The sequence below is a fragment of the Lycorma delicatula genome, chromosome 9 (assembly GCF_047948215.1).
Source record: "Lycorma delicatula isolate Av1 chromosome 9, ASM4794821v1, whole genome shotgun sequence".
In the NCBI taxonomy this organism is placed as follows: Eukaryota; Metazoa; Arthropoda; class Insecta; order Hemiptera; family Fulgoridae; genus Lycorma; species Lycorma delicatula.
In genome coordinates, this window is record NC_134463.1 from 96,449,185 (window position 1) to 96,476,905 (window position 27,721).

At 27.7% G+C, this 27,721-nt stretch overlaps 2 protein-coding genes across 13 annotated transcripts in view; one reads left to right on the plus strand and one right to left on the minus strand.

The window, feature by feature from the left end:
- The window catches only part of LOC142329701 (chromobox protein homolog 1-like), a 41,935-nt gene extending 30,954 nt beyond the window's left edge, over positions 1 to 10,981 (minus strand). The window contains exons 1-3 of one of the 3 annotated variants that reach the window (XM_075374406.1): positions 10,867 to 10,958; positions 4,222 to 4,330; positions 2,199 to 2,223 (exon numbers count right to left, since the gene is read on the minus strand). In XM_075374406.1, the coding sequence (XP_075230521.1) occupies positions 2,199 to 2,211 (13 nt within the window). In that variant the 5' untranslated portion in view covers positions 2,212 to 2,223; positions 4,222 to 4,330; positions 10,867 to 10,958. Of the gene's footprint in view, positions 1 to 2,198; positions 2,224 to 4,221; positions 4,331 to 10,714; positions 10,823 to 10,866 lie in introns of those variants that run through there. The other 2 variants (XM_075374408.1, XM_075374407.1) reach the window with 2 other exon arrangements.
- A 571-nt stretch (positions 10,982 to 11,552) lies between these two features.
- LOC142330548 (bifunctional purine biosynthesis protein ATIC) overlaps positions 11,553 to 27,721 on the plus strand; it is a 55,316-nt gene continuing 39,147 nt past the window's right edge. For 5 of the 10 annotated variants that reach the window (XR_012757804.1, XR_012757801.1, XR_012757802.1 and 2 more), the window contains exons 1-3: positions 19,429 to 19,526; positions 20,872 to 21,075; positions 25,595 to 25,750. Coding sequence is in view for 5 of the 10 variants with exons in the window: in XM_075375891.1 (XP_075232006.1) it covers positions 19,478 to 19,526; positions 20,872 to 21,075; positions 25,595 to 25,750 (409 nt within the window). In the remaining 5 variants the exon portion in view is untranslated. Of the gene's footprint in view, positions 11,751 to 18,836; positions 18,858 to 19,158; positions 19,244 to 19,428; positions 19,527 to 20,871; positions 21,076 to 25,594; positions 25,751 to 27,721 lie in introns of those variants that run through there. The other 5 variants (XM_075375894.1, XM_075375893.1, XM_075375892.1 and 2 more) reach the window with 5 other exon arrangements.

The following is a 27,721-nucleotide window of genomic DNA, read 5'->3' on the forward strand; positions in this document are numbered from 1 at the left end:
TGCAATTCATAATTACCCAAATTTCTATTAATATTATTATTTCTCGATTTAATCAACTTACCAATTTTATTATATTGAGATTCTTTTAGTTTATGTTTTGATTTTCTACATTAATGTTAATCAAATTATATACGTCATCAAAAAATACTAATTGAAGGTGTGCATTATGTAATTCAGTATTTATCAAATTTCTTTTATAATTTGTTCGTTTGTTTTCCAGCTTCATTATAAACCTTTCTGCAAAATCTTTTGTTTTTAATATACCTTTATTAAATTAAGGATTTTTTATGTTTATCCTAGCATATTTAGGAATTAAATTTAATCTCAGGCAAGTTTTATTAAAATTTATTGCATGCATTATATTATGAAGCTTAATATATAATTTATAAATCTTAAAAGATAATTTTGCCTGGTTAGCATTCATAATAATTTTTCTAGAATCTATCTTTTCAAGACCCATATCACCTCTGTACTAATAATTATTGTATGTAACCCAACTTGATGCACATAAGTACAGAATTAAATAAAGTAAAATAACACTCATCTTATTTTTTCACATGTCTACAATAGTACTTTTGTGGCAACCCACATCAGTTATAATTTTTCCAAATGTTTATTACCAAATTACATATTAAACTCAAAATGATAATTAATATATAAAATCTATTATATTAGATTTAAAAAATTAAAAAATCTATTCGACATGCCAGAAGCAGAGGTAGATTTCACTGGTGCTATGTGGGAGATAAAAAAGATGTCTACCTTAAAGTTAAGAAAAATTTCAAATTTACTCAATACGACAATGGTTGCATGAAAAAAGTTTTACATGCTTATCGTACGGCAAGCCCCATCTTCTTCAATTCCGGCAACATTTGGTCATCCCTTGCCGTAAGGGTTGGTCATATCAAAAATTGTTTCAGACAAAAGTTTTAGGTAATGTTTAGAAGACTAACAACCACTTTAAACTATTTGATACTGTGCCTATTAAGGGAGGTATGACTTTTTTTTATCTTCAAAACCCCATTTTCCACCCCCTTGGCCAATGGTTGGTGATATCAAAAAACTTTACTTAGATAAGTTTTAGGCCCTTATCCAAAGAATAGTCGGAACTTTAAACGAATCTGATCTTTTACTTAATAAGAAAGTTATAGCAATATTTAATTTTTTTCAAAAAATTGCCCATTTCCATCCCTATAAACTCACTGAGATTTTGGGCCGTTATATTTTATGTATCAATTTGAAAGTGATTAGCATTAAATTATGGCAGTTATCGTGTTCACAAGAAAGTGAAATATAACATTTTCAACTGACTGTGGTTTTGGGGGATGTTTCACATCCGCCAAAACTCAAATTTTTTTATTTTGGAAGTCGAATCATGATACCCGCTACAATAGGCAGCTTTCTTATGAAATCTACCTAAAGTTAAAAATTTTTTTTTTTGGCTGTGGCCATAGGCAATATTTTTATTTTATTTTAATTTTACAATGTGTGACAATTTTTAATGTGCAATTTAAAAAAAAAATTGATTAACTGACAATGAGGAAAACCATTGAAAGTGCTTTCAATGTAAAAATTAGAGAAACAATATGATAAGGTAAGAAACATTGTTAGATTCTGTATTGCTGGTGGAAAGCTAAGTGTTACTTTTGTCTCCAAGATTGATATATATATATATATATATATCATGTTGATACTGATATATTCGTATATATATGATATGATATATACGACAAAAGTATAACAGTTTTCCACCAACAGTATAGAATTTAATAATGCCTCTTACCTTATGCTTACCGTTTTTCCATTTTAAGTGTGTTTAGGGCTGGCAACATGAATTATATTATTTTAATTTTAATGTGCGATTTTAAAAAGTTTTTATTAACTGATGATGAGGGAAACCCTTGAACGCGCTCTTAAAATACAAAAACAATAAGCATAAGGTAAGAGGCATTACTAAATTCTGTACTGCTGGTGGAAAACTGTTATACTTCTGTCTTTGACATAATGGGTACAGAGGAAAATATGAAAAAACACAATAACAAAAGAAGTATTGATTTTACTTATATACATATATATATGCTGATTATAAAAAAACAAATTAATATGCCTGAATGAGTAAATGAGCACATCCACTTACAATCTAATATGAATGATAGATATAAAACAAAACAAAAAATGAATAAAATTTATACTCCCACCTTTGGTTGACATCTTGTTAACTACCTGCAACAAATCAAAATAATTCTTTTTTAGAATTAAATATTAACATTTTTTTGGTTAATATAATTTTTAAATTACAGAAGTTAAAGTTACCAAAAATTACAATGCAATTAAAAAGCATAACATTCATGATTTTTGAGGGGTTATAACTTTTTTATTAGTACGATACATAAGAAATTTTTTTATTTGCCATAAACATTTACAAACACGGCGTAAGTTGTGCAAATTTGAGTTTTTTATCTCCAGCCCCATTACAGTTATTTGAAGCCAAAAACTGAATTTTTTAAAATTTGGTTTTAAAAAATTCATAAAAATTTAGGGGTAAGTATATCACGATTAATATTATTTGTGGTAAAACTACTAACATATACCTACATATAAAAATTTAATTCAAACTGTGTATGCCATCCCTGCCTCTTGAAAAAAATTACCAATAGTGAAATTTCAACATTTTTCATATTCAACTTTATTGGTAATTTTCTCATAGAAAGAAGAAAGATAGGTAAATAAACCATTGGACCAATCTTTTACCTTGAGAAAATGTAAATAGATTGCTTTTTGTTTCATCCTTTCAGGACCAATAGTCTTTTAGTTAAAATTTTTTCCGTAAACTCTTACAATCACAAAAGTAGGATGTGCAATGTAACAAAACTGGCCGCTATATGTAAATTGCTTAAATAAAACATTTAAAAAAAAATAGTTTTAAGGTCCTAAGAACTCATGGGCAAGTTTTTTTTTTGAACTGGTCAAGCAATCACCTGCGGGTCACTTCAAATGGATTGACCCCATATTGAAGACAGATCACGTATAACAACACATGTCTCATGATATATTCAAAATCTCTTCACTAATTTTCTATTTTAAGCTGCTACTACCTTGGAGGGGACTTGAATAAGCTTTACTTTTCAAGTATCCTCATAGAAATAAGTTATACACATCAGGACATCTTGCCAGATATGGCCTGTTACCACCATGAAAAATGGCTTTGTTGTGAAAATGTTACTGTAAACAGTAATCTTTGCAAGTGTGAACATAGCACCATCTTGATAAAAACAGTTCACATGAAGGTAAAATACTATCTGATCTGGTAAGAAACATTAGAATCATGTGCACATGCTATTCTGAGTTGACTGTTACCATTTTTCCTTCTTTGAATTTAAATAGAAAAACACCTATTATGTCAGCTGACAACACAGTGCACCACACAGTCACTTTTTCACTATGAATTAGTTGAGCATGCAACATTTGGGATTTTCATTTTACCAATAACTTTATTTATGCAATCACTTAACGGAAAATGAGTTTTGTTAATTCATCAACAAGAAGTTAATAAACTACCTCTGATTAAACACAACAAAACGTTATGAGCAAACTTTACCTGATTTTTAATATCAAAAGATTTAACTCTTGAATGATTTGAATTTTATATGGGTGTAAAATATAAATCTTTAACACGATCCTTCATATGCCAGTTGGAGATATGTTTATTGGTATTCAATGGTGATCACCAGAATATTTTGGAATCCAGTTGATTGCTGCACTAATATTATTAATATTTTTTGGAATATCTTTCCAGAATACTATTGACATTCTTCTACCTGGTGGTTTCTCTGAAGCAAATCATGTTGTTTCAAAGTTGAAGCAACCCATGAATTTATAGGAAATCATGATATCCAAGATTGAAATGCATATAACCCTAGCAGTTTTATAATGGTCATTATTTTATACAAAACACTTTAATAGCAAAGCACACTGTACGATTCTGACAGATAGCACACCTAAATTCTTTTATAATTGTATATCACCTACTTTCCTGGTTAACTCATTATAGAGAGAGATAATGTAACAATTTTCTTTCACAACTATAAACTATAGTAAAAATATATTTCTGGACCTTTAACTGCTACATAATTCCTACAAATATAATCGCAGCTATTAGTAAAAATTCTTATTTTACATCTTTATCAATTATTTTTAAACATAAAAATAAAATAAACTAACATTGTAGTGTATAATCAATGCGTCCAATTTACTTCATCTTCAATGAAATGAGCAAGGTCCTATTTTAAAGGTAAAATGCCAAGGCATTTCATGTTTGATTTAAAAACACCTAAAGCACAAAAAAAAACAAATTTAGATTTACCACTATGACATAATGTATATCCCTGAAATAGTGTTTGGTAAGCAAATATTGATCATAAAAAACATAGATATAGCTCAAACCTTTAAAAAATCATACATTCTTTCCATAAATAAAATTTATAATAAATGTAACTGTTTATGGGCTTACGGCAGACTTTTATAAAACAGTTTTCAATAAATTGAAGTTCTAAAAGGTTATTAAATCAATATTTAATGACAATCACAATACCTGAATTCAACTGCTCAAAAATGTTTTAAAACAGAGTTTAGAATATCTTTTAATTAATTAATTTACTTTTTTTACTTTCTTGGTGTTTACTGATGATTACAATCTAACAATCAAAATTAAGATGTAGTTTTAGATTTTGAATAATATTTTTTGTAAATGTTTTTTTTTCTCTTTGTTAATAGACAATTAGCATAGCTCCTTCTTTTTACTAAGGAATAATGTTTATATTATATTGTTACTATTATAATAATAATGCTGATGATATTCAATAAAAATGAAGTTTGTTATAAATACTATGAACTGTAAACCCAATGTATATTGCTGTTTATTCTTTTAGATCTTGCATGATGATACATAAAATGTGCTCTAGTTTGGTAATGTTCAATCATTTTTAGCAGTAAAAAATTCTGAAGTCAATTCTGAAATATTTTATAGGCACTTGACATTTTGTAAATGAATTTTCTGTTAAATTTTATAGTTTGAAAGTTATTACAGGGTAAAATGAGTTCTAAATAGATATTGTGCATCTGGTTGTTCTAGGCATCCAGTTACTTCAATAAGATTAAAAATCTTCTTTTTTGTTTATCCAGATACTTTTCGAATGCTTTCGTTCTTTCAGAGTAGATAATTCATTTAATATCATAAAAGAATAAAGATCAGCATGATCTGCACTGATTTCTGAAAACATTTATTCAAATAAATTATAAACTAAATACCATTAATGCAATTATATTTTTACAAAACTGACTAGTTCCTATTTGTATAGAAGACAAAAAAAACCAGACAGAGAGTCAGAGAGAAAGGAAGAAACCAATTTTACCAGATAGAATCTAAAAATGGCCTATAAACATTTTGGAAGAAAGTAGGCAGAAAACTGAAGAATACATCACTTTATTGATTAGGAAAAGGGAAGGGAAAAAATTAGTTAAATTCAAAAAATGCAGTGAATCTTGAAAAACTATGCAAAAAAATAAAAACTGATTGTTGCTCAATATATAAACGTAATATTTATGAGAATCTAAAGCAATAAAAATGAATTGAACACCTTACTGCTACTCAACCAAAAGTGATGCTTATCTCTTAGGATCTGCTACAAGTGGTTAACTTCATAAATATTAATAAATTTTATTTTAATAATCAGAATAAAAATACAATGCAATTTCGAATCTTTAAAAATATAGTACATGTAAAGAATTCTACAAATGGTATTACTACTTTGGTTACACCATATAATAAAATAATACTGAAAGTTTATATATTGTCTTCTCGTGGGTATGATAGTAAACTGCACATTCTTAAAGGCAGATTATTCATAACTCTTGGAACACCTCAGGGCATAACATTCTTAAAAATAAATGAGTTTAGGTATTGGATTAAGTTATAAAAGTTATAAATACTAATGAATTAAGTTATAATTTAACTTAATTAGTATTTATCATGAAAACAATTATGCAATTCACTTTTGGATAGATACATACACATACTTTTGATATTTATTAATAATGACACATCAATTAATAAGAATATAATCTCCACATGATATCGAACATAATAGTATAGAAATTCAAAGATTTCCACAATTTTTTTTTTATGAATTATACCATATTTTTTTTATATAAATTTATTGTACCATATTTTGCTGAAGCAAGTAGTGAATGATCTGATCAACAGAAGTGGTCCTAAAAAAAATTTCCTAGCATAAAGACCTTCTGTCTGAAAAAGTATTCAAGAAAGAGAAAGTTTTTTCCAATACTTGGCAGTGTTCATTATATCACAATGGCTGTACATTAGACTCACATATCTGTTATCTTGCCATTAATAATATCTCCGTATTTATATATTATGAAATCATTTGTAAATTATTGTTTGTAATTTAATATCATTGTACATGAATGTCATAAATTTTGCTTAAACTATCATCATTAGAGACATGAAGAATGTCTGAAAAAGCATATGGTGTCAAGATGATGCTGAAAGAAAACACCTACACTAATCACTAGCAGAAAAATTTCTCTAAGGGTTAAATTTAACAGGTTCATATCTACAGAAACAAATGATGAAGACATTGAGAAAGTTTAAAGTCAGAAGAAAATCTAATCCGAAGTTTGAATATCAATTATCAGTTGTCAAAGCATTCTCTAAATGATCTGAAAATCTACAGTGCTTAAAAAATGTTTCTTGCAAAGTTGTTAAAAAAATGCTGATGAAGTACTTTCCATGACATCATATAACATCTCTTAAGAGTATCTACTCTCATCCTGAATTGGTACTATGAAGATTTTTACCTATTTCCCTGATTGAAAGTGTTTCAGAAAGGTACATGATATTATCCATATAACAAAACAGCTAAAGGTTTTAAAGAAAGAATTTTAGTGATGTTCCCAAAAATATATGAACATTGAAATAAGTAAATAGCTGCTGAAGGAAATATAATGGAAAATTTCAAAATGTAAACAGTTTTTTTTTTGTAAAATTAACACTGCTAACTTACTGAACATATCAATTAATAGAAAAGACAAAATTTACAAATAATAAATTTCACTGTACTTATAATCGAAGTTATATGCAGTATTATCTTATTTACAAGTAGTAAGAATGTTACAAATTTTATATGACACCTTGATGCATTGGTTAGCACAAAGAAAACTGATGCATGTTTAGGAGGAAAAACTAAAGATTGATTACATTAATGAAGGGTATAATAATAGACAACTGTTAAATATGACGGTTTTCTGTTTTGCAATGTAAATTCCCAACCCAGTTCTCAAAGTAGTCAATGTTATTCAAGGTTCAAAATAATAAGTACTCAAGGAAAGATTTTACACTTTTGAAGCAGTATAACTTTCTATCTATTATGTTTACATATCAGCAATTTCTACATTTTTTCCAATCAGATAAGAAATATATATCTGAAAGTTGATACTACAAACTTATATCACTAAAAAGCATAAATATTATGATCATTTGATCTTTTATTTACAACAAAATCTACATTACAATAAAAACCTTTAAAACAGATCTGCCTGGAAAGCTACACTACTTGTTTGAACAGGTGACTGTGATAATAAGTCAACAGTTATACAGCAACTCTACAAAACATAGGTATATTACTACTGAATTGAAAAAAATCAACATGGTATTTATGTTGATAAGAGTTTGTAAATTATGTTGTAGTAATTATATAAGAGCAAAAACTAATGAACAATAGAAAAATTCTTGCATAGTTCTGCACATGAACAAACTTTTTGTTATTTTATTTTAACTTTAGAAAAGTATCAATTAATTCTAATCAATCGTCTAACTTCCTCAAATTAAGCGTAACTCAAGAATGACTCAACCAATATTCATCAAATTTTCACATGCATAACTTCAGATAGATTACTACAGCATATCTGAATTTCAATGAAATTGATCAAGTAGTTTTGGAGATTTTTGAGCCACAAAATTTTATACATAAGTCTATAAAAAAATAAATATATATATATATATATATATAGGAAACCACATCTAAGAGAATGGTATTTTTGTACTCCTCATATCTCAAAATGTAAAGAAAATTCATTTTCACCCCCCACTCCTACGATTTGGCTTAAAGTAATACTATACTTCTGTTGTTTGAAAATATATAATATAAAGTTACATATTTTCTAACTTGCCCCTGCACAAATTTATTTTGACCTTAAATTGGTAGCTCAAGAACAAATCAAATTTTCACATGCACAGCTTCAGACACAATACTACAGCAAACCTAAATTTCAATGAAATTCATCTAGTGGTTAAGAGATTTTTGAGCCATAAAATTTTATACATAGGCCTATAAACAAATTTAAGTAAATGACATTTTTGTACTCCTCATACCTCAAATTGTGAAGAACTTTTTTTGAAACCCCCACTCACACGATGTGACTAAAAGTTAATATTGTACTATTTTCTTTTTTTTTTGAAGTCTGTAAAACAAATCACTTAATTCAAATATGTCAATATATATGGATAAATATATCAATAAATATGTCAATATTCTCTATTACTCATTCCTTTACAATAAAAATCCTGCATTACTACTCATACTATACTATTAAGAGTAAAATTCTTTTATCATTTAATATTTCATATTAGCTTTAAAAATAGAATATATTAAAAGAAGTGATGTGAGGGTCAGTTAATAATTGGACACAAATTACTCTGAAGCTAAAATGGTTTATTCAATGTGACCAACTTATTATGCATTTTTTAACATCTAGAAATTTATTTCCTCTGTTTTTTTCATTGTTCCATCTTTACTATAGTTTCCTTCAAAATCTATATCTAATTTTTTAAGAGGGTAGATAATATTAACAAAGCAATTCTGTATTTTTTTATATTTGATTTTGTTCTTCCTGCATATTAAACTGCCTTAATAACTTCTAATTTTCCTTTCAGTTAAATTCAATGTCTAAAACAACAGGAAACAATAAAAAAAGTACAGTAAGGGAGAAAATTTTGTAACAATTAATAATCTTAAAATGCTGAAATAAACTTATAGTATGAACTGTGAATCCCACAAAATACACAATTGACAGGGACTGCATGTTTTTTTTTTTTGTCTTCAGTCATTTGACTGGTTTGATGCAGCTCTCCAAGATTCCCTATCTAGTGCTAGTCGTTTCATTTCAGTATACCCTCTACATCCTACATCCCCAACAATTTGTTTTACATACTCCAAACGTGGCCTGCCTACACAATTTTTCCCTTCTACCTGTCCTTCCAATATTAAAGCGATTATTCCAGGATGCCTTAGTATGTGGCCTATAAGTCTGTCTCTTCTTTTAACTATATTTTTCCAAATGCTTTGGAAAAATAGTTAAAAGTATAGCATGTATACTTTATAAAAATTATAAATGAAGAACCATTCCTGCATTTATTGAAAATTGATGCTTTTCAGTATTCATCAATTTTTTTATCCTTATATTTCATATATTTATGACAGATACAAATTTATAAAAGATACGTACAAAACAATGTATTCATTTTCTGAATTATACTGTACTTTGTTGCACCTCTTAAACTATTCAATGTATTGGATACTTTTCTAGGCGATGACTTTTAAAAATCATCTGATCTTTTTTACAATCTAATCAAAAAGCTAAAGAAATATATCACGTTATTAACTTTTTGTTAAAATTATTTTTTACTTTAAATGCGATGGAAAAAATATAATAATTTAAACAAATTCTTCAAATTAGCAAGAAATTTTCATGTATCATTTACAAAATAAATAAATAAATTTAACACTATCTATCATACAAAGTGATGGAAAAAACTATATTTTTAATTAACAGCCATTTCAAATTATGAAGATATTACTGTTTACTTTCTAGTTGAAATTTCTGAAATTTAATTGAATGTTAATATGTTTTATTTAGAATGTAAGCAACATATCAGTAAAATTTTATTAAAAATAGAATTTTTATATAATTCTAAAATAAAAAAGAAAACAACTTGAATAGCTTCAAATATCAAAGTTCTTAAATTTTGTATGTTTATTTTTTTATAAAATAATAAAAGTAATTACTATTAAACTAAAAATATTCATACATTTTCTCATCTATATTTCAACAATTAATAACCAAACAAATCAACTTTCTGAGACTACTGCAAGATTGGTCCGCAGTATAAAGCTGCTACAAGTTGTTAAGTTAATTTGTAACTTCACTGAAACTTGTGATACTATTTATATTGCAATACATACTCTTATTTGCTTTACATAAAAAAAGGCCAATTAATTATTCTGCAAATCTAAACATTAAACTAAAAATATTTTGAATATAAAACCTGATCATTCTAGCAAAACAATATGCTTGCCACTACATTCATAACCTACGTTTAAGTAACAACAACCTTCCAAACCGACATCAAATTAAAAAAATACCATAAAAATCTCACTGTAATTGTAAATAGAATTACTAATTATAATTTACTACAGTAATCACTATTTTAAGTAAATAATAATGCATAAATGTACAATGATCGGTTGGCGCCAAATCACTAAAAATGATCCAAAATACATTTAAGATACTATCAAAGTGGCATAAAAATTGTATTTTTTAACCTATCAGTGAAAATACATAAAAAAATCCTTCAAACCTTAACACCAAAATTACATACAACTACAGAGGTTACGCACTCCGCGTTAAACCAACAACTATACTAGGCTCGTATGCAACAACAGAAAATATAACCAAAATTTAATAACTGCTTAACAGAGATTAATCCTATAAACAAAATCCTATACTCACTCAACACACAAAAAGAGCGGGACCACAACCACACAACACAAGCTGTAGGCTATGGACTAATGAATCAGACGCAATTACTTCTTGAAGAAGTAATGTCTTCCAGTGATCAGCACTCCTGGCGGTAGTGTAGATTTATGAAAAAAATTAAATTTCAAAAGTTTTAAGAACGAAGACAGAATTTGTATGTTCTTAATTGTAGTTTTATATTTGAAATGAATTGCTTCTAAAATCAGTCTTTAAATTTAGTATGTTTATTTTTTAGAAAATAATAAAAAAGATTACTGGCTGGCTACACTTTTAACTTTTTATTAATTATAAATACGTAAACATTTTACGTATATATGAATGGTAATATGTATGGTGATATATGAATTTTAATTTAATTTTTTGATATTTTCAATACCCAGAAGAACCTAGAATTTTTATATTTTATACTAATTATTATATTGCAATAAAAATATATTTGTATGAATTTAAATTAATTATAACGATTGTCCGTGATTAGATTAGAATATAAGAAATATGGTATTTTGTCATAAATTAAACAATTTTATTTATTAATTTGGCGCAATTATCGTCACACATTTTATTTATTTCGACTTCTTTGAATCGATATGTTCCCGCGATTATAACTATCGAAGGAAGAAAAGTTCGAATCTGATACATCGATTTGTCACTCGCAGCAATTTTGTTTCCGTTGAGAGCGTCGGTTTTTGCCGGCAACTTTATTAAGTATTGATAAGATTTTATAATTATTCTTTATCTGTGAATATTTTAAACTATTTTTACAATTTGTAAGTAATAAACATTATTGATTCAGTGGAAGACTGTTTATAACATCTAATTCTGTACCAGGTGTATATATAACATTTAATTCTTACCAGGTGTAGTTATGTAATGTTTTATTAACCTTTAATTAATAGACTTATTCGGAATGGAATTTTATACATAAGAATTATAGAGATTTATAATTTCATGCAGTTACAATTCCTCGTTACGTTCTCATAGTATCGGTGATAAGCGTAACTATTCAGTAAAAATTATAAGTTTTTTTTACGTATGTTGTCGCAATGTTCTTTTCTTGAAAATATAATTTTTCATGATTTTTTTATATACCCTCCCTGAAAGAGATGGATATAAATAAAATTTTATTGTTCATATTACAGTATATTATAATTATGATATTACATAATCATTGCTTTATTAGTGATTATGTAATAGTTATTAAGCCTGTTATCATAAATGGGAAATAAGAAAGGGAATTAACTTTGGTATGACTTTTTAACTCTTCTTTTTTCAATAAAATATTATGTACAAAAGACTACATCCTGTTTTAAGTATGAACAGACTTAATAGTAGTAAAAAAAAAGATTTGTCTAGTGCATTTACATTTTAAATATTTGGGAGTACTTTGTGATGTATTTAAGTGCTATGAGTATATTGTGAATTCTGAGTGAAAAATGCCATACTATTTTTGAGTGATTTCTATCATTTTACACTTCTGTTCATTACTTGGCTATATTTTGAGATATTGTAATGATTTTTTTAATTTTGTTAATAATGAATTTCTGTTTTATGACATTTAACTTATAACGCCCTTCCTACAATTTAAAAAAAAATATATAAAATAAAAAGTTATACTCACCAAAAATTTTTTTGGTAAAATTTACTTTTTAATCTAATGTCACACAAAAAAAATTATACTCTACTATGCATATATTACTTGAGGGACAATTAATTATGTAAAAATTGGGCAAATTAAAATTTGTAAGAAATAAAATCTGATATTATAATGTATTTTCACCTTTTTGAATTGCTAGTCTATAGTAAATCTCAGTTACTAATAATTATATCAAAAGTTTATAAATCACATAATTATATAACATATGTATAGTTTATAAATCGCACAGTTACATAAGTCTATTTACTACACAATCAGCACATGAAATATAAGCATTTGTTTCAAAAATAATATCCTACAATATTTGCAAGGCCTTTTTCTTTTTTCTGTTTAGCACTGCATACATAATAGTTTTTTGTTTATTAGCTCCCAATTTTTCAAAAAATGTATTACTGTTCATATCACCTCCTTTGATGCTAGTATTATCAGGCTGAGATCCAGGGAAAACATTTGGTGAATTTGAAAAACTCTTACTTCACTACCATTCCTTAGAAATTACCTCTGTAATAGAAATCATGAAGTCCAGCCAGGAGAGTGGTTTGTCTGTATTTAATTTGTACAAGATGTATGCATTAATCATCATTCTATCAAATATATTCAATATGTAACCTTCTTCCGTAATTTCAACGTTCTCCATTCATCCAGGTACTGGTGTAACATTTGATCTGTTACATCGACGCCTCCAATAAAGTCATTGTAGTTTCTTATCATTTATGGTTTTTTCATTTTTGTCTAGGTTCCCTTTTGCTTTGTCCTACTATTACTGCTGGCCTTAGCATTGGTAGACAGTAATAAAACATGTGTTTTTTTTTCAAGCATTAGCAATTTATCAGAATTTATGTATTTTGTTTTTTCAACTTAAATTTTTGTAACATTTTGTTAGGAATGCCTTATCTTTTTTTACGGAGGGTTCCAGTGAGTAGTATTTCATCTTTATATAAATACTTTTCCAAAGGGATTGAACAGAATAAATTATCAACAAAAACATGGAACCCTTTCTTCAGTAAGTTGCACATTTCGAGTAATTTGGTTAGAGCTGAAAAGGCCAGTCCATTTTTATTTACAACATCTTTAGCAGCACCTTTATAGACAAAAAACTCGAGTAGTAATGTGATACTGTGTCACATAGCATCAACAACTTCACCCTCCATTGATGTTGTTTTTTTTGGCACATATTGTAACAACTTGGAGTGGGTTTTTGTGCCGATCATGCTTACATTAATTATTCTTATCAGGAATGAAGCGGTGTTTAAAAATCCTGTTAAAATGGTCAACAAGGATCTGAAATCTTGCACATGGGTCATAATTAGGATCCTGTGGTTTAGGTATATTTTCTGTTTACCATGTGAAAAAAAGTCAAAATTGCTTGAAAAGCAATTTTTTATTTCTTGTGAACATCCTGCTGAACCACAGTATATGCTGGCTTGGGGTTGACTTGTAAAGCTAGTGAAGATTTTTTTTAATGTCCATATTTGTCAAAACTGCAATGAATGTCAATATTTCAGCTCTGGTCACATTTGCCCACATTTTTAGGCGACTGTGTTCTTTGAAACATCGGGCATTATTTGCAAGAAAGTGCTTAGCATATTTGTTAGTATATTTTACAAAGCTGTCTAATAGGGAGACACTGAATAAAAGGTTGAAATTAGAGATAGGCAGTGAGTTTTTAGTGTGACAAAGTTTTATATGTGGTAATTCTTTAAATGAAAAACTGTAAACATTGCCAGGGTCAGTTTCTTCAGAGACTTAAGTTCAAGTAAGGTCACTGTCAGACTACTGCTATTACTAATAACATCGTGAACTAACTTTGCTCTTTTTTTAGGAGACCTACTTCTACGAGCAGTAGGTTTAGAATTTGTGTTGTTATCACTTTATCTGAAAAATCCCAATTAAGTAAAAGATTTATCTTACCAGTTGAAGTAGACGGCTGATCAGAACCCAGTAAGGGATTGTAATCAGGATCATCTACATAAGATGTGTTTGAGCCATTATCACTAAGATCTTTGTCCATAATAAGCCTCCTAATTGTGTTTTCACTTGCAGGAGAATGTGAACGGTTCATTATTTTACACTTAAATATTATCTCTTACTAATAAAAAAAAAGTCAAACTGAACTACCTGTAATTACCTAATTCACAACCTAAACAAATCTGACCGTACACAATAACTACATAAACAACGCTAGCTGTTGTTCCACCTATCATATAACAGCTAGGATCATCTGCAGCGCAGTAGTCATGACTTCTTTAACAAAAATGCACAGTAAACAGCACGTTCTGATACATCTATGTAATTTTTTTTTTTAATCCACATTTCCTACAAATTATTTTGATTTATCATACATACAAAAAGACTGAAAAATAAAGATTTATAAATTTTTAAGTTTGCATACTAATAAAAGGACACTGGCATTCTTCAGTAGAATTACTAATGTCATAATATTAGGATGCTGGCATTTTTCAGTGAAACTCTCAATGTCCTAATATTAGGACATTGGCACTTAAAGGGTTTATTTATTGCATTCCATTTTGTTTTCTTTGAGGGTACCTGTATTGATGTAGATTATGTATTTAGTATAACCTATTTAAAATTAACATTTATTTGAAGGTATTACTTTTATTATTTAGATATACTTGAAGTACTAGAAATGTATATTGAGGATTATTATAATTTGCATTATAATTTTTTAAGGTAATTTTGTAAAATTATATGTTTGTTGTTCAATGTACATTGTTAAAATGTTCAAGAAAAATATACCTGTTTGGTTTTGGAAGTTATAGATGTATGTTTATCAGCTGTTGTAATATTTATCGATTTGTTGTGTGTGATGATCGGCAGTTTTTTTTTGTAATTACAGTTGAGTTTATAAGTACATAAGTATAAGTTTATAAGTGAGTTAAGATTATAAGTATGTAAAAAATGTTACTATTAAGTAATATTTGTTCAGGTCAATAATTTCCTGAACAAAATTAATGATAGATCAAAATTATATCTTAAAATTTGAATTTATGAGAATTACCTTAAATGCAATTTATTTTTCTAAATAATGTGATTACAATGTGTTACAGCACATTACCTTGAAATGGGATAAAAAGATTTTCCGGCCTTCTTTTATTTTTTATTCTAATATAGATTTTCTTAAAATCATATATGATTTCTTAAAATTCAAAGTTAAAAAAATATTGTTTAATTACTTCTGCTCATCTCAAAGATAGAATGGCAAATTCTTTGTCTCTCATCTAAAAAATTGTGTTCAAAATCTGGTCAGGCTGTGAATTTTAATATTTTATTCATTTCATTTGGTTATTTAATTTTTATCAGTTTTTGTTTTAATAGTATTTTAATGCATATCTTATATGATCTAATTTGTTTACTTTAGAATTTGTAAATTGATTGATATATTTCTAATTTAATATGATAAGTAAGACTGCAATGATAAATTCCTAATTGTATCTTAGTGTGTTATTCAGGTAGGTTATTGTACCTAGTTTTGCAAAATACAAAGTTCAGTTTTAAGGCAAATTCATTTTTTTAAAAATTAAACATAAAAATCTTCTATTATGTTTACAATCATATTTTTTTATTTTCATTGAACTTTTATTGTTTTACATTTCTTTTTGAGAGCATGTTTTAACACTGTTTTTGAGAGTGTTAAATGTATCTGTATATTTTTGAATATATCTACATTGTTATGTTGATGTACCTTCACATTGAGTGTGTAGTATTCTTCTGCTATTTTGTATGTAATGCATGGAGTGTTCATAAAATACTTTTGAACTTGTTGTTTTCAATTTTCATACTTAAATTTTTGAGCAATAAGTGATGTACTATTTTGTCCAGGAAGTTGTAGAGCTTGAAAAATTTTGATAGACTTACAATAGTAATTTTTTTTTTGGAGGGAAAAAACACTTTTGCATTATCATCAATTGATGTGATCATTATGTTTCTGCATGTTGTATGAGGGTGAATCAAATCAAATATAAATGGTAATTTTTTTTTATAAATTTTTTGATTAATGATATACACAATTCATACCTTCATCATTTCTCTATGTAATCTGCATGATCTACACAGTTTTGTCAGCGATTTGGAAGCTTGAATATTCCTTGTTCATAAAAAGTGTGAGTACGAGTTGTCAACCAATTGCACGTGCGTTCCTCGACATCTTCATTGTTTTGAATTGTTCCCTTCCAAGCGATTCTTTCAAGGGTGCAAACAAAAAATAGTCACAGGCGGACAAATCTGGTGTGTAGGGAGGGTGGTTTCCCAGTTTATTTTTTTTCTGTTTATCCCTTATCAAAATCACAATGTGCAGCCTGATGTCATAGAGAAGGATAACATCTCTGATTGGCATGTCCCCGTCTTTTGTTTCAGGGTAGGTTTTGTTTTCGGGTAAGCGGCTTTTGTTGACTGTAGCAGCTGGTAATAGTAAGCCACATTCACTATTCGTTGATTGTGGAGAAAATCAATGAGTGAAACTCCCCTTGAGTTAAAAAAAATTGTTGCAAGAACTTTTGAAGAACGGTTGACAGTTGGCTTTTGACCCTCATCCTTCTTTCACCACTCCTTACTCGCCATTTTTGACTCCGGAGTGTAATAATGGACCCATGTCTTATCACATGTGACAATGTGCCTCAAAAAATCTTCCTGTTCTTGCTGAAATTGATTCAGAAGTCTTTCACAGATCTCCAACCTGACCTGTTTTTGATTTTCAGATCAACAACCTTGGAACCTATCAAGGACTAATTTTTCTAAAATCAGGTTGATGAATGTTAATGGATTGAGCACTCTCATAGCTGATACCCATTTCTGATGTGATTTCTTCAACAGTGAACCGGCGATCATCTTTGATAAGCTCTCAAATGTCACAGATGTTATCAGCTGTGAGGCTTGACCTTGGGCGTCAATGACTTTTGTTTTCTACACTTTCTCGCCCGCCCTTAAATTGTCTCGCCCATGTTGGTTCTGGGACATTGTAGCATTCCCAAACTGCACCTTTAAACGAGTTAAAATTTCTGCGGGTTTAACACCTTCATTAGTTTAAAAACTTTATGATTATACATTATGCAACAGACAATGGAACGTCTTCATGGTTCATGGTTGTAATGAGGACAACAGAGCGGAGGAGCTAACCAAGCTGGTTCCCTCTCTTTAACTAACTAAAAATTAATCCTCCACTTTGCCATCCAGCTCAGAACTGCTTGCTGCATAGAATAGCAAAATTGCCGTTTGAATTTGATTCAGCCTCATATATATATATATATATATATATATATATATAGAACATCTGCATCCATGTGTGTTTGTCTAATACATAAATTTTTTATGATTACCTTTTTTATAATTTCATCTCTCAGTACATTATTTAAATTAAAAAAATTAGTTTAGTAATTAAAATACTGTATACTGAGGAATCTATGAGTTGGTCATGTTTGAATAACGTTTAAGAATTGTAACTTATTTTATAAATATATTGCATTCTGTTTTATCCTTTTTTTACTTCAGAATATGTATTCTATAATTTTTTTTTTTTATTGATAAATTAATTCACTACTGAAGCTTTCAAGCTTATATGTGGAAATGGAATTTTGTAGCATATGAAAAATTCCATGCCTGTGGATTCAAAACCGGGTCCCCCCGGATGAAAGGCTGAGATTCTACCACTTCATCATTCAGATTGACAGCTTGTCTTGCAGATTTGCTGTTCTTTCTTAAATATTTAATTATTAGAAGGATGTTCTTATTTTTCTACGATTTTGAGAAATTTATGTGTAAGTGCTATAATGGAATTTCATCACCACATCAGTTTGTAGCGCACAGAATAGAGTAATACATTTATTTTTAAGAGAATATGTGCAAGCTAGTCTGTTCTCTTCTTAGAATCTAAAATGATTGAACTGATTTTCCTAGTTTTGATATTAGAACAAAATTATTTAAAGAGTAATTATCGTCATAGTGGAATTGTAGTTATGAAAGTATTGACGTAAAAGTTGTTTGTGATTACCTATCTGATTATAATATATACTGTAGAAATATGTTTACTCTGTTATGTTTTTGACATAGGTTAACAAAAATATTATAATCGGGTTAACAAATAATTGAATTAGCTGAACAATTTCATTTCTTTATCAAATTTAAATGATGTAATATTTTTAGTGTAATTTATTTACTGTAGGAAAATGAAAACATGTTGATTATTCATAGTAGGTTATTCTGTCGTCATATAATTGAAATTTATCTTGTAAAAATATTGTTGGATATCGTTTGTAAGAATTTTGATAGAAGGTTATCATCTTAAATCATCTATAAAGTGTGTTAATTTTTTGTTGTTGAATTTAAAAGTTATTTTTTTTTTTTATTATAATTTAAAAAAAAAATATTTATATGTTTATTATAATTTTTATCATACTTTTTTTAAGATTTAATTATATTACTGTAGTGTTACATTATTTGAGATAAAAATAAATTTCAGGATAATTAAATGTAACTCTTACAGTATTTTAGTTATCTTTGACCTTTTATTTAGTTGATAAAAATTGGATAATTTTGTTATTTAATTTATTTATATATTCTCAACATATCAATTTAAATCATATTGGTTGTTATTTCAGGAGATTTCTTTTAAGAAATAATTAATGAAATTTTAATTGATTTTGTGAAGTTACTTATACAATATGGGTTCAACTGGAAATTTAGGTATGTACTCATAATTAATTTAGGTTTTGCATGAATATTTACTTTAAGACATGGGTTGTAGATTGTTTACAGTGGTATTGTTCAGATATTCATCGGAACAATGTCAGCTTAACTCTAAAATTGGGAGCTTATTTGAATTTGGCCTTTTCTTAGAGAAACTACTATGCAAGAGTAATTTATATAGAATACATTGGAAATAAGGTTGCTTGTTTTGCTTATTGTTTACTGTACTTTATGGTGAATTTTGAATTTTTTTTATACATCAGTACATTAAAAGATTGGGGTAGGTTATTTTACTTAAAAAATGATTAAAATGTAAGTGTACAACATATCAAAAAAAAATCAACATAAGCTTAAAAATTGTAGGTTTACCTTATATAATCTTCATTATTTAATTATGTGATGTTTTACAAAATTTCAAACTGCACTAATTTAATTTTTTTACGCTTTGTCATTTTTAAGTTAAAATTGTATTACCTATTCATTGCCATATACATATTGACTGATAATGAAGTGTTTTTACATGCCATGGACATGTGTAGATGTGTACTGTAGGTATTCTGAATATCAGTGCCGTCTAATGTGACTGTGATTATATCAATCCAGTATGGAAAGATAGTTTTAAGTATCATTTGAAGCTGTTTACATCAAGACGGGGATTTTTTTCATCAGATTTAATTGAACACGTGCTATGAACAATACTATTTGTATCATGTTTTAAACAAGTTGAACTTAATTTATTAATACCTAGTTATAATTTTCTTAAATATGTAATGTAAAACATAAAACTGTAAACCCTAATTAAAAAATTATTATTTTAATCTGAAAATATTACTTTCAACGACCAAAAATGTAGGATAAATCTGTATTATAAATATTCCTTTGTAATAAACTTACCAATATTGTAAAATCTTCTTTTTTAATGAAATAAATATTGAAAAATAAAAGTATGAATTATTAATTAATTACTTTAGAAAGGTTATTTTGTAGAGTTAATAAGTTGAAAATATTGATACAACTACATTTTCTAAAATTGTATATTTCTGTTTTTGCTACCAGTATGGACTGTGAAATTTTTCTATTCGTAATTTTCATATATTACATTTACAATAGTGTTGTTTTTCTTAGAAGTGATCAGAAAAGATTGATTCTTTAGTTTAAAATTTATTCAGAATTATAAATTATTGTATTTCCAAGTACTGAGCAATATTATCGAGTTTTGCCCCATTAATGTTTACATTTACTCGTTAAATGTAAAGAACTACATTTGAAATATGAACCAGTAATTTTTTAATTTCATATATGTATTTTTAGTATTAACAGTTTTTTTTCTATATTATTCATCCAGTTATGTAGAGCTATTAGTTGTTTATTCTAGTTACATATTTTGACTGAGATATGAACAGAATTAAGCATATACATATTTTAATTGATTTAAATTATGAATAATAAAATATTTTGTGTTACATAAGTAAAGGAATATTATCAGAATCTTTGCAAAGAGTAGTAAGTTACTATTTGAATAAAAAAACAAACCATTGTGTTTGTGCATCCAATATGACATGGTAATGAAAACATTTTATAAAATGTTCTTGCCATTATATCCTTATTTTGATTTTTGTTTTCAGCACTTCTGAGTGTGTTTGATAAAACTGATATCGTTTCATTGGCTAAGGATTTAAATGCTGCTGGACTCACACTTATAGCTTCGGGAGGTACTTCAAAGACATTACGTGATGCTGGTCTTCCTGTTAAAGATGTTTCTGAATTAACTGGAGTTCCAGAAATGTTAGGTGGTAGAGTTAAGACTTTACATCCTACAATTTATGCTGGTAAGTAAATAATTTTTACAGTTAATAATATTATATTATATTATAGTTAAATATTATATTTTTACAGTTATATATTATATAGTCATGTAAGTCATATTAAAAAAAAGTCTATTGCTTAATAACTATGTTATAAAGGATCTTTTAAAGTAACAGCTGTTCTAATTTTGCCAACAATTTATGCTTTAGAAACGATTAGTGTTTGGGTTGCACATTTATTAATTTGTGCTTCTAGTTATCTGTTGGTAACAAAAAGCCAGTCATATTTGTGTTAGTTGCAGTATATAACTACTGAAAGAATGTAAAATAAATCGACCTCTGAAGTGTGAGCAGTAAACTGTTGCCCAAACAGCTTAAGTTCACAAAGAAATTTATGGATATTATTCATTGTTTATGGACCATGTATTATGTGTGAAGATAAATCTTTAGAATTGTGTTTTTTCTTTTAGAAGCCAGGACAAATGTTCATGAAAAAATGTAGCGGTTGCCCATCTGTGAAAACAAATGATCTTTTGAGAAAGGGAACAAAAATATTCATGATAACATATACAACAATATTTTTGCAGCATTAACAAAATGAAGGAGGTAAACTTTTTAATCACATAGTGACTGGAGTTGAGACTTGGATCTTGTGTATTAATTTTGAAACTGTAGCGGTCAGTGCAGGGGTAGCATTGATCATCTTGAGGCCCAGGAAGTTGAAGTAAGAACATTCAGGTACAAAGCTTAGTATGACCGTTGTTTTTTGGTATAATGAAGGGATATTGCTTATCGAGTTCCTTATTGTGGAAGTGAATCTCATTGATTGATGTGTATTGTAAAACGTAAAAAATCCAAACTGCTGTTCATAACAAAAGACGAGAAGCTGTCTGATGGGATTGTGTTTCCTCACAACAATACTTGACTGTACATTGCGACACAGTTGGTTAAAAAATTAATGTGCTAGGAATTCTTTGAACATCCAACACACTGTCCTGACCACACCGAGTGATTGTTACCTTTTTCTCCATTTAAAACAATGGCTTCATTGCAGAGGTTAGTTAGTAATAAAAATAATTAATTAGTTTAAATCACTGGCTGAAAAACTTTTCAAAAATGGAAATAATAGTGCTAGTAAAATGATATGAAAAATGTGTTATGGTGAATTTCTACTGTGTGAAAAAATAATATGTGAGTGTAAGTTTATTTTAAAGTAAAGTTTTTTCTGTCCAACTTTTGTTTTATATCAAAATAACTTAGTTAAAAAAGGTCTTATGAAACACTTGCGATTACATATATTATAAAATAATTCCTTAAGGAGGAGGAGTGCCATCACTCCATAAATTAACTCCTAGTTTTGGGTCTTTCATATATACCTACTAGTGTGTAACCATTATAAATTTTGACTAAAATAGGATCATAGGGCTTAATTAAGTTGGTTACTTTGTTTGTAAACTTTCTTATAAACTTTTTATTTTATAAATTTTGTATTTCGTCAAATGACGATTTTAAAAATGCGAGGTTAATTGGATTTATTCAGAAAAGACTGATTGCGGATAATCACGGCATAATTAGATAAGAATAAATTATTTTTTGATGATTCAATTCTTACTGCGCATTCTTGCTAAAAATAAATTTTATCATAGTATGACATCATGCTCGCAGTGGGAACAAACTTTTCCTACAGAAAGCGTTATGTTAGTGTGCATACAAGCATTCACATAGACTGAGTAATGCTCAGGAATGGTGGTGGGGTTAGACTGGGAGACCATCGATAAGACACAGTTTATGTTCGGATTCGTCGGTGTGAGCTTCAGTACAGTGATTTTGTTCATAAAGTGTTGGGAAAACTGTTCAAAAAAATTATAATTTATGTTTTATTTTGGACACAGGTATGAGAAACTTTATTATTAAAGGCCTCTCCGTAATAATATTTCAGTAGATCCATTACAATACTAATCCATCGACTATTTAAATAAGAACTATTAAAAATGATACTTGTTATAATAATAAATTATATTCAAAATTACAATTAGAATTAATTTCGGATTGGCCAATTCTGTATTAGTGTAAGTATTAATAAAACAATTTGTGAAATTCTAATATGCACATATCAAAGTTACGAGTTTCAATTAGATTAATAATAGGTGTTCTGAGTCAAACATCCACTAAGCAAAAGAGTTTGTTTTATATATTCTTTTTATGTGTTTATTATTTATTTTTTATATATATAAATAGTTTGTTTCATGACAAATAAATAATGTATAATTATTGATTATAATGTATAACGGTAAATAACTTAGGGCTCTAGCTAATTTTCAGTTTAATGTTAGAATTTTCAATTTTTCATTATTATGAATTTTATTTAAAAGGATAAGTAAGCTATTAAATATAAATTTCTGATTTTAATTGAATGACTAATTTTGAGACTCCTTTACTCATGTTTACATTAAATCTGATCTACCTGACAGTAGGGTATTCCAATTAGATTTTAAAGAGAACAATCTTAGGATATAAACTTATCAAGCGGCATAGTCTTAATACATTGTTTTGCAAATCCCAAAATTAGTATTTTATTTTTGTAAAAAAAAATTTTTTTGATGTAGTATAGAAGCTTACAAGTACAAACATTCCTCAAAATGCATCCTAACGGAGTTAACTGTTTCAAACACAACATTAAATTTCTTCTTCTAGATCAATTGTTAATTGGAAATTCATTTATTTACATTTTTATGTATTCATAATTGTGAATAATCTGTTTATTGTATAATACATGTGATCACAAGTAAGTTTATCACCAGTCTCTGGGTCTATGTTGTGCTGGTCTCTGTGAATTATTTAAAGTAGTCATTTCTGATCTTTCACAGTGTGTGTTATTGATATATTCCTATAAAATCTGTCCTCTGACATGAGGTTTTCAGCTTTTATAAACTTTTTCAGTCGAGTTTGTACATTGATTTTATTAGTGATTCACTGTACACATTTCTTTTGTAGCTGTTGGTAGCAGCTTATTTCATCCTTCTTTGATCAAGAACTTGATGACTTGCTCTTTGTTTCCACTATATGCATATGAGTTTGTATGAATTACAAATTATTTCAGTCATGATTTTTCTTTCTGTATTTGAAGTTAGAAAAACATTTAGATTTTGTATTATTGCTTTGTGTACAAGTATTGCTGTTATCTATTCATTTTTGTGATTGACTGCTTCTTGTTGACTTTTTATTTTCTTGCATTATATGAAAATCTCTAAAGCAAATTAAATCAAATAAAGTTACCATATTTATTCGCATAAGCTCCCACTGCATTTTTCATGATTTCTTTTTTAAAATTTATCAAAATTCATTTAATGCTTTTGAATATTATTCAAAAACTTTCATAGGTTTTTGAATAACCTATGAAAGGTTATACAAAAACAGGTACAATATGTATATAAAGATGAATTTTATTGTAATAACTGTCTCTGCCATCAGAGGAAGAGTACAAGGGTTAATGTCTGTTATTAGAGACATTGTCTCTAATAATTATTATCTGTCTTATATCTCGGTTATTAGTTCTTAATTCTGCAATAAAATACATAGAATGAAATGAGTTTCTGGAAGTACAGTACATTCCAGTTTTTAGCTTAATTCATTTCAAGTGAACTTCCTTTGTGCTTTTCATTTACCTTTCAGCACTCAGTTGATTTCAAACTTGTAAACGTGTCACATTCCTCTTATTTTATTTTTAAATATCTTTTGATTAAAAGTTAGCTTTTCCGACAAAAAAAATTGGTTTATTTTCTGTTGCTGAGAAATTAGAAGTTTTGTCAGAAGTTGAAATTATCAGTAACCAAGCATCTGGTAAAAAATATGACATCAATGAGTTGTGTATTCGAAATTGGTGAAAGAAAAATGATTTATTCCTTGGCGCTTTTTCAAAAGGACAATCGTTTCATAGCCTGAAATCTGGAAAAATTCCCCAAATTAGACAAGAAGGATGTTTGATTATTAAAGGGAAAAGTGCTTTGCAGTTTCCGCAATGATTTGGATTATAAAGATGAAGCAGATAGCTTTAGCAGTAATACTGTAAAGTTTACAGCTAACAGAGGTTGGTTTCAAAAATGTATATGTAGATCTGGTTTGACTATAACAAGACAAATCACTGTTTGTCAAAGATTGCCAGATGCATATGAAGAAAAACTTATAGAATTTCAGCGATGTGTTATTAGCTTTTGCAAAAAATTCAGTTTTGAACTATCACAAGTAAGTAACATTGATCAAATGCCTGGTTACTTTGAAATGTCACAGAATTCAAAAGAAGTGTTTCTATTCAAACGGTATTAATATTCTGTATTATACTCTAAAGTAGAGTATTAACTGTATTATGTTCTTAAGTTTTTTCTTTCTCATTAATCTTAAAAGTATCCTGTGGGCTTATGAGGATAAATATGGTATATCAACTAGCAAATCAATACTTGATAAACTGATTTAGTTATTGACTGTGCAATGTAAAAATGTGTTAAAAAGTGGCTTCTTTATGTAAAAACATTTTTTCTTTTTTAAGGAATCCTTTCTCGACTGACTGAAAATGATCAAGCTGACTTAAAAGCAATGAATTATGAGATGGTTAGACTTGTTGTCTGTAATTTATATCCATTTTCAAAGACAGTTGCAGCTCCAGATGTAACATTAGAAAGTGCTGTTGAAAACATTGATATCGGTATGAATATTTTTATTTTGTTACTAGTTGTGTCATATCATTAATTAAAATATTGTTAGTATATGTCATCGATTTAACTAGATTATGGTGATTATGTCAGATAGTGTTATGACCTAAAGTCAATTTTTTAATTTTGTATTTATCAATAATGTGAGTGCATATTTTTATATCTGCTGTAAAGAGGAAATAATAAAGCATTAAAAAATGTTGAAAATCTTATTTATTGTGGTACATCAAACTTTTTTTAAAAATATCTATTCCCACAAAAAATATCTAATGTAAATATAGTTTATAACTGCAACATAAAGAAAATGTTGTTATTGTGTCATATTGGTTTGCTCAGAAAGAGAAACAGTTTTTGAACTTTTTCTTTGAGTTATGTCCATTGTTGTATTCAAGACACACAGAACAAATTTACAAAAGTATGATTTTGTAATAAAAAATTAAATAAACTTTTACAAAAACCTATTTATATCATGAAAATTTCTAAATAACCAAAGAAAAATAACTCACATTACTCAGACAACTTAAAGAATGGGTGTGGTCAAGCAGTGTAGCCACTATATAGATGTAAACAAAAAAATTTCTGTGAACAGATTAATTTACTTACTACTATGTATAAAAACATTTAAAGAAATAATAATTAATTGACAAATACACATTATATATGAAACTATAAAATGAATATTTCTAACAATGTTTTGTAAATATTTTTGTTTTGTAATAGAAGCTTAACCTTGTTTACAGTTTTAAAATAAACTAATTTTTGAATGATTTGTGGTACTTGTAAAAGTATTTTGGTAATGGTAACATTAGTTTACTATGTTGTTTAATAGAGTTCAAGACTTTGTTAAATGCAATAATGTTTATTTACCCATTCCTTTATCAAAATTATCAGTACTCTGCCCAGGGATCTTATCAATGTAATTCAAATGCAGTTTGTGCATTTAACTTAATACATAGATATTTATTCATATATTTATGTTAAGAACTGGGTATTTGTACCATTGGCTTCCTGAACAACATGTCATCTAAAATAGGATTGTAGACAGTGTTCAGAAAGATATGTATCCCGCTTCATTTTGTGAACAGAAATTTGATGTCCCTTGTGTAAAAAATAGTGGTTATTGTTACGTCCTATAATTATCTGAGACATAGCAGCATCCTCGAGAATAATCCCTTAACGCTCAGCTGCATTCAGGCTGGCAAATTCAGTTTTCCACTAAGAAATTCCAAAACATTCCTTGTGTTTATCTGCCTTGGAAAATGGCACTCTCATAGAAAAAACATTCCTCTATTTTGATTAATGATATTAATTGGATTATGTTTTTTTTTTGCAAAGAGATATTCATTTAAAAGTTTACCGTTCTATGATTTGTCTTCCTGTTTATTAATCTATGTTATTTTCTTTGTCATGAAGCATATCAATATTCCATTACTGCTTGAGTTCAAAGAAATTTACTAGTAACGTTCTTCATCTAAAATGTAGATTGAGATTGCTCAGATCCTATCATTTTGTTATTTCATACTTTTTACTTTGATCTCTAAACATTCCATATCCAGAATTTATCACTATACTAAATTAAATCTTCAGTAATCATGGTTAGTTTTTTTGTTATTCACTTCCATTATTCATTTTTTAGAAATCCCCACCGGTTGTATTGCTTCAACCTTTGACCAATCAAAAGATGATTAAAATCTTCATTTTACCTTCCATTGTCAAAATGCTTGCATTCAATCACTAATTTTTCATTTCTTCATCTCTGCTCGAAGGTTTTGCAAAAAAGCGATATATCAGATTAGTTGTAGATATGATGCACATCTGATCTTATTTTCTTAGATAAAGGTTACAGAAAAACTTCTTACACTTTTCTGACAAATCTGTTATAGAACCATTTTTAACAAAACTATGTATGATCAAATTGTTATTAAGATAATAATTATTATATTTTCTGCTAAGAAAACTATGAT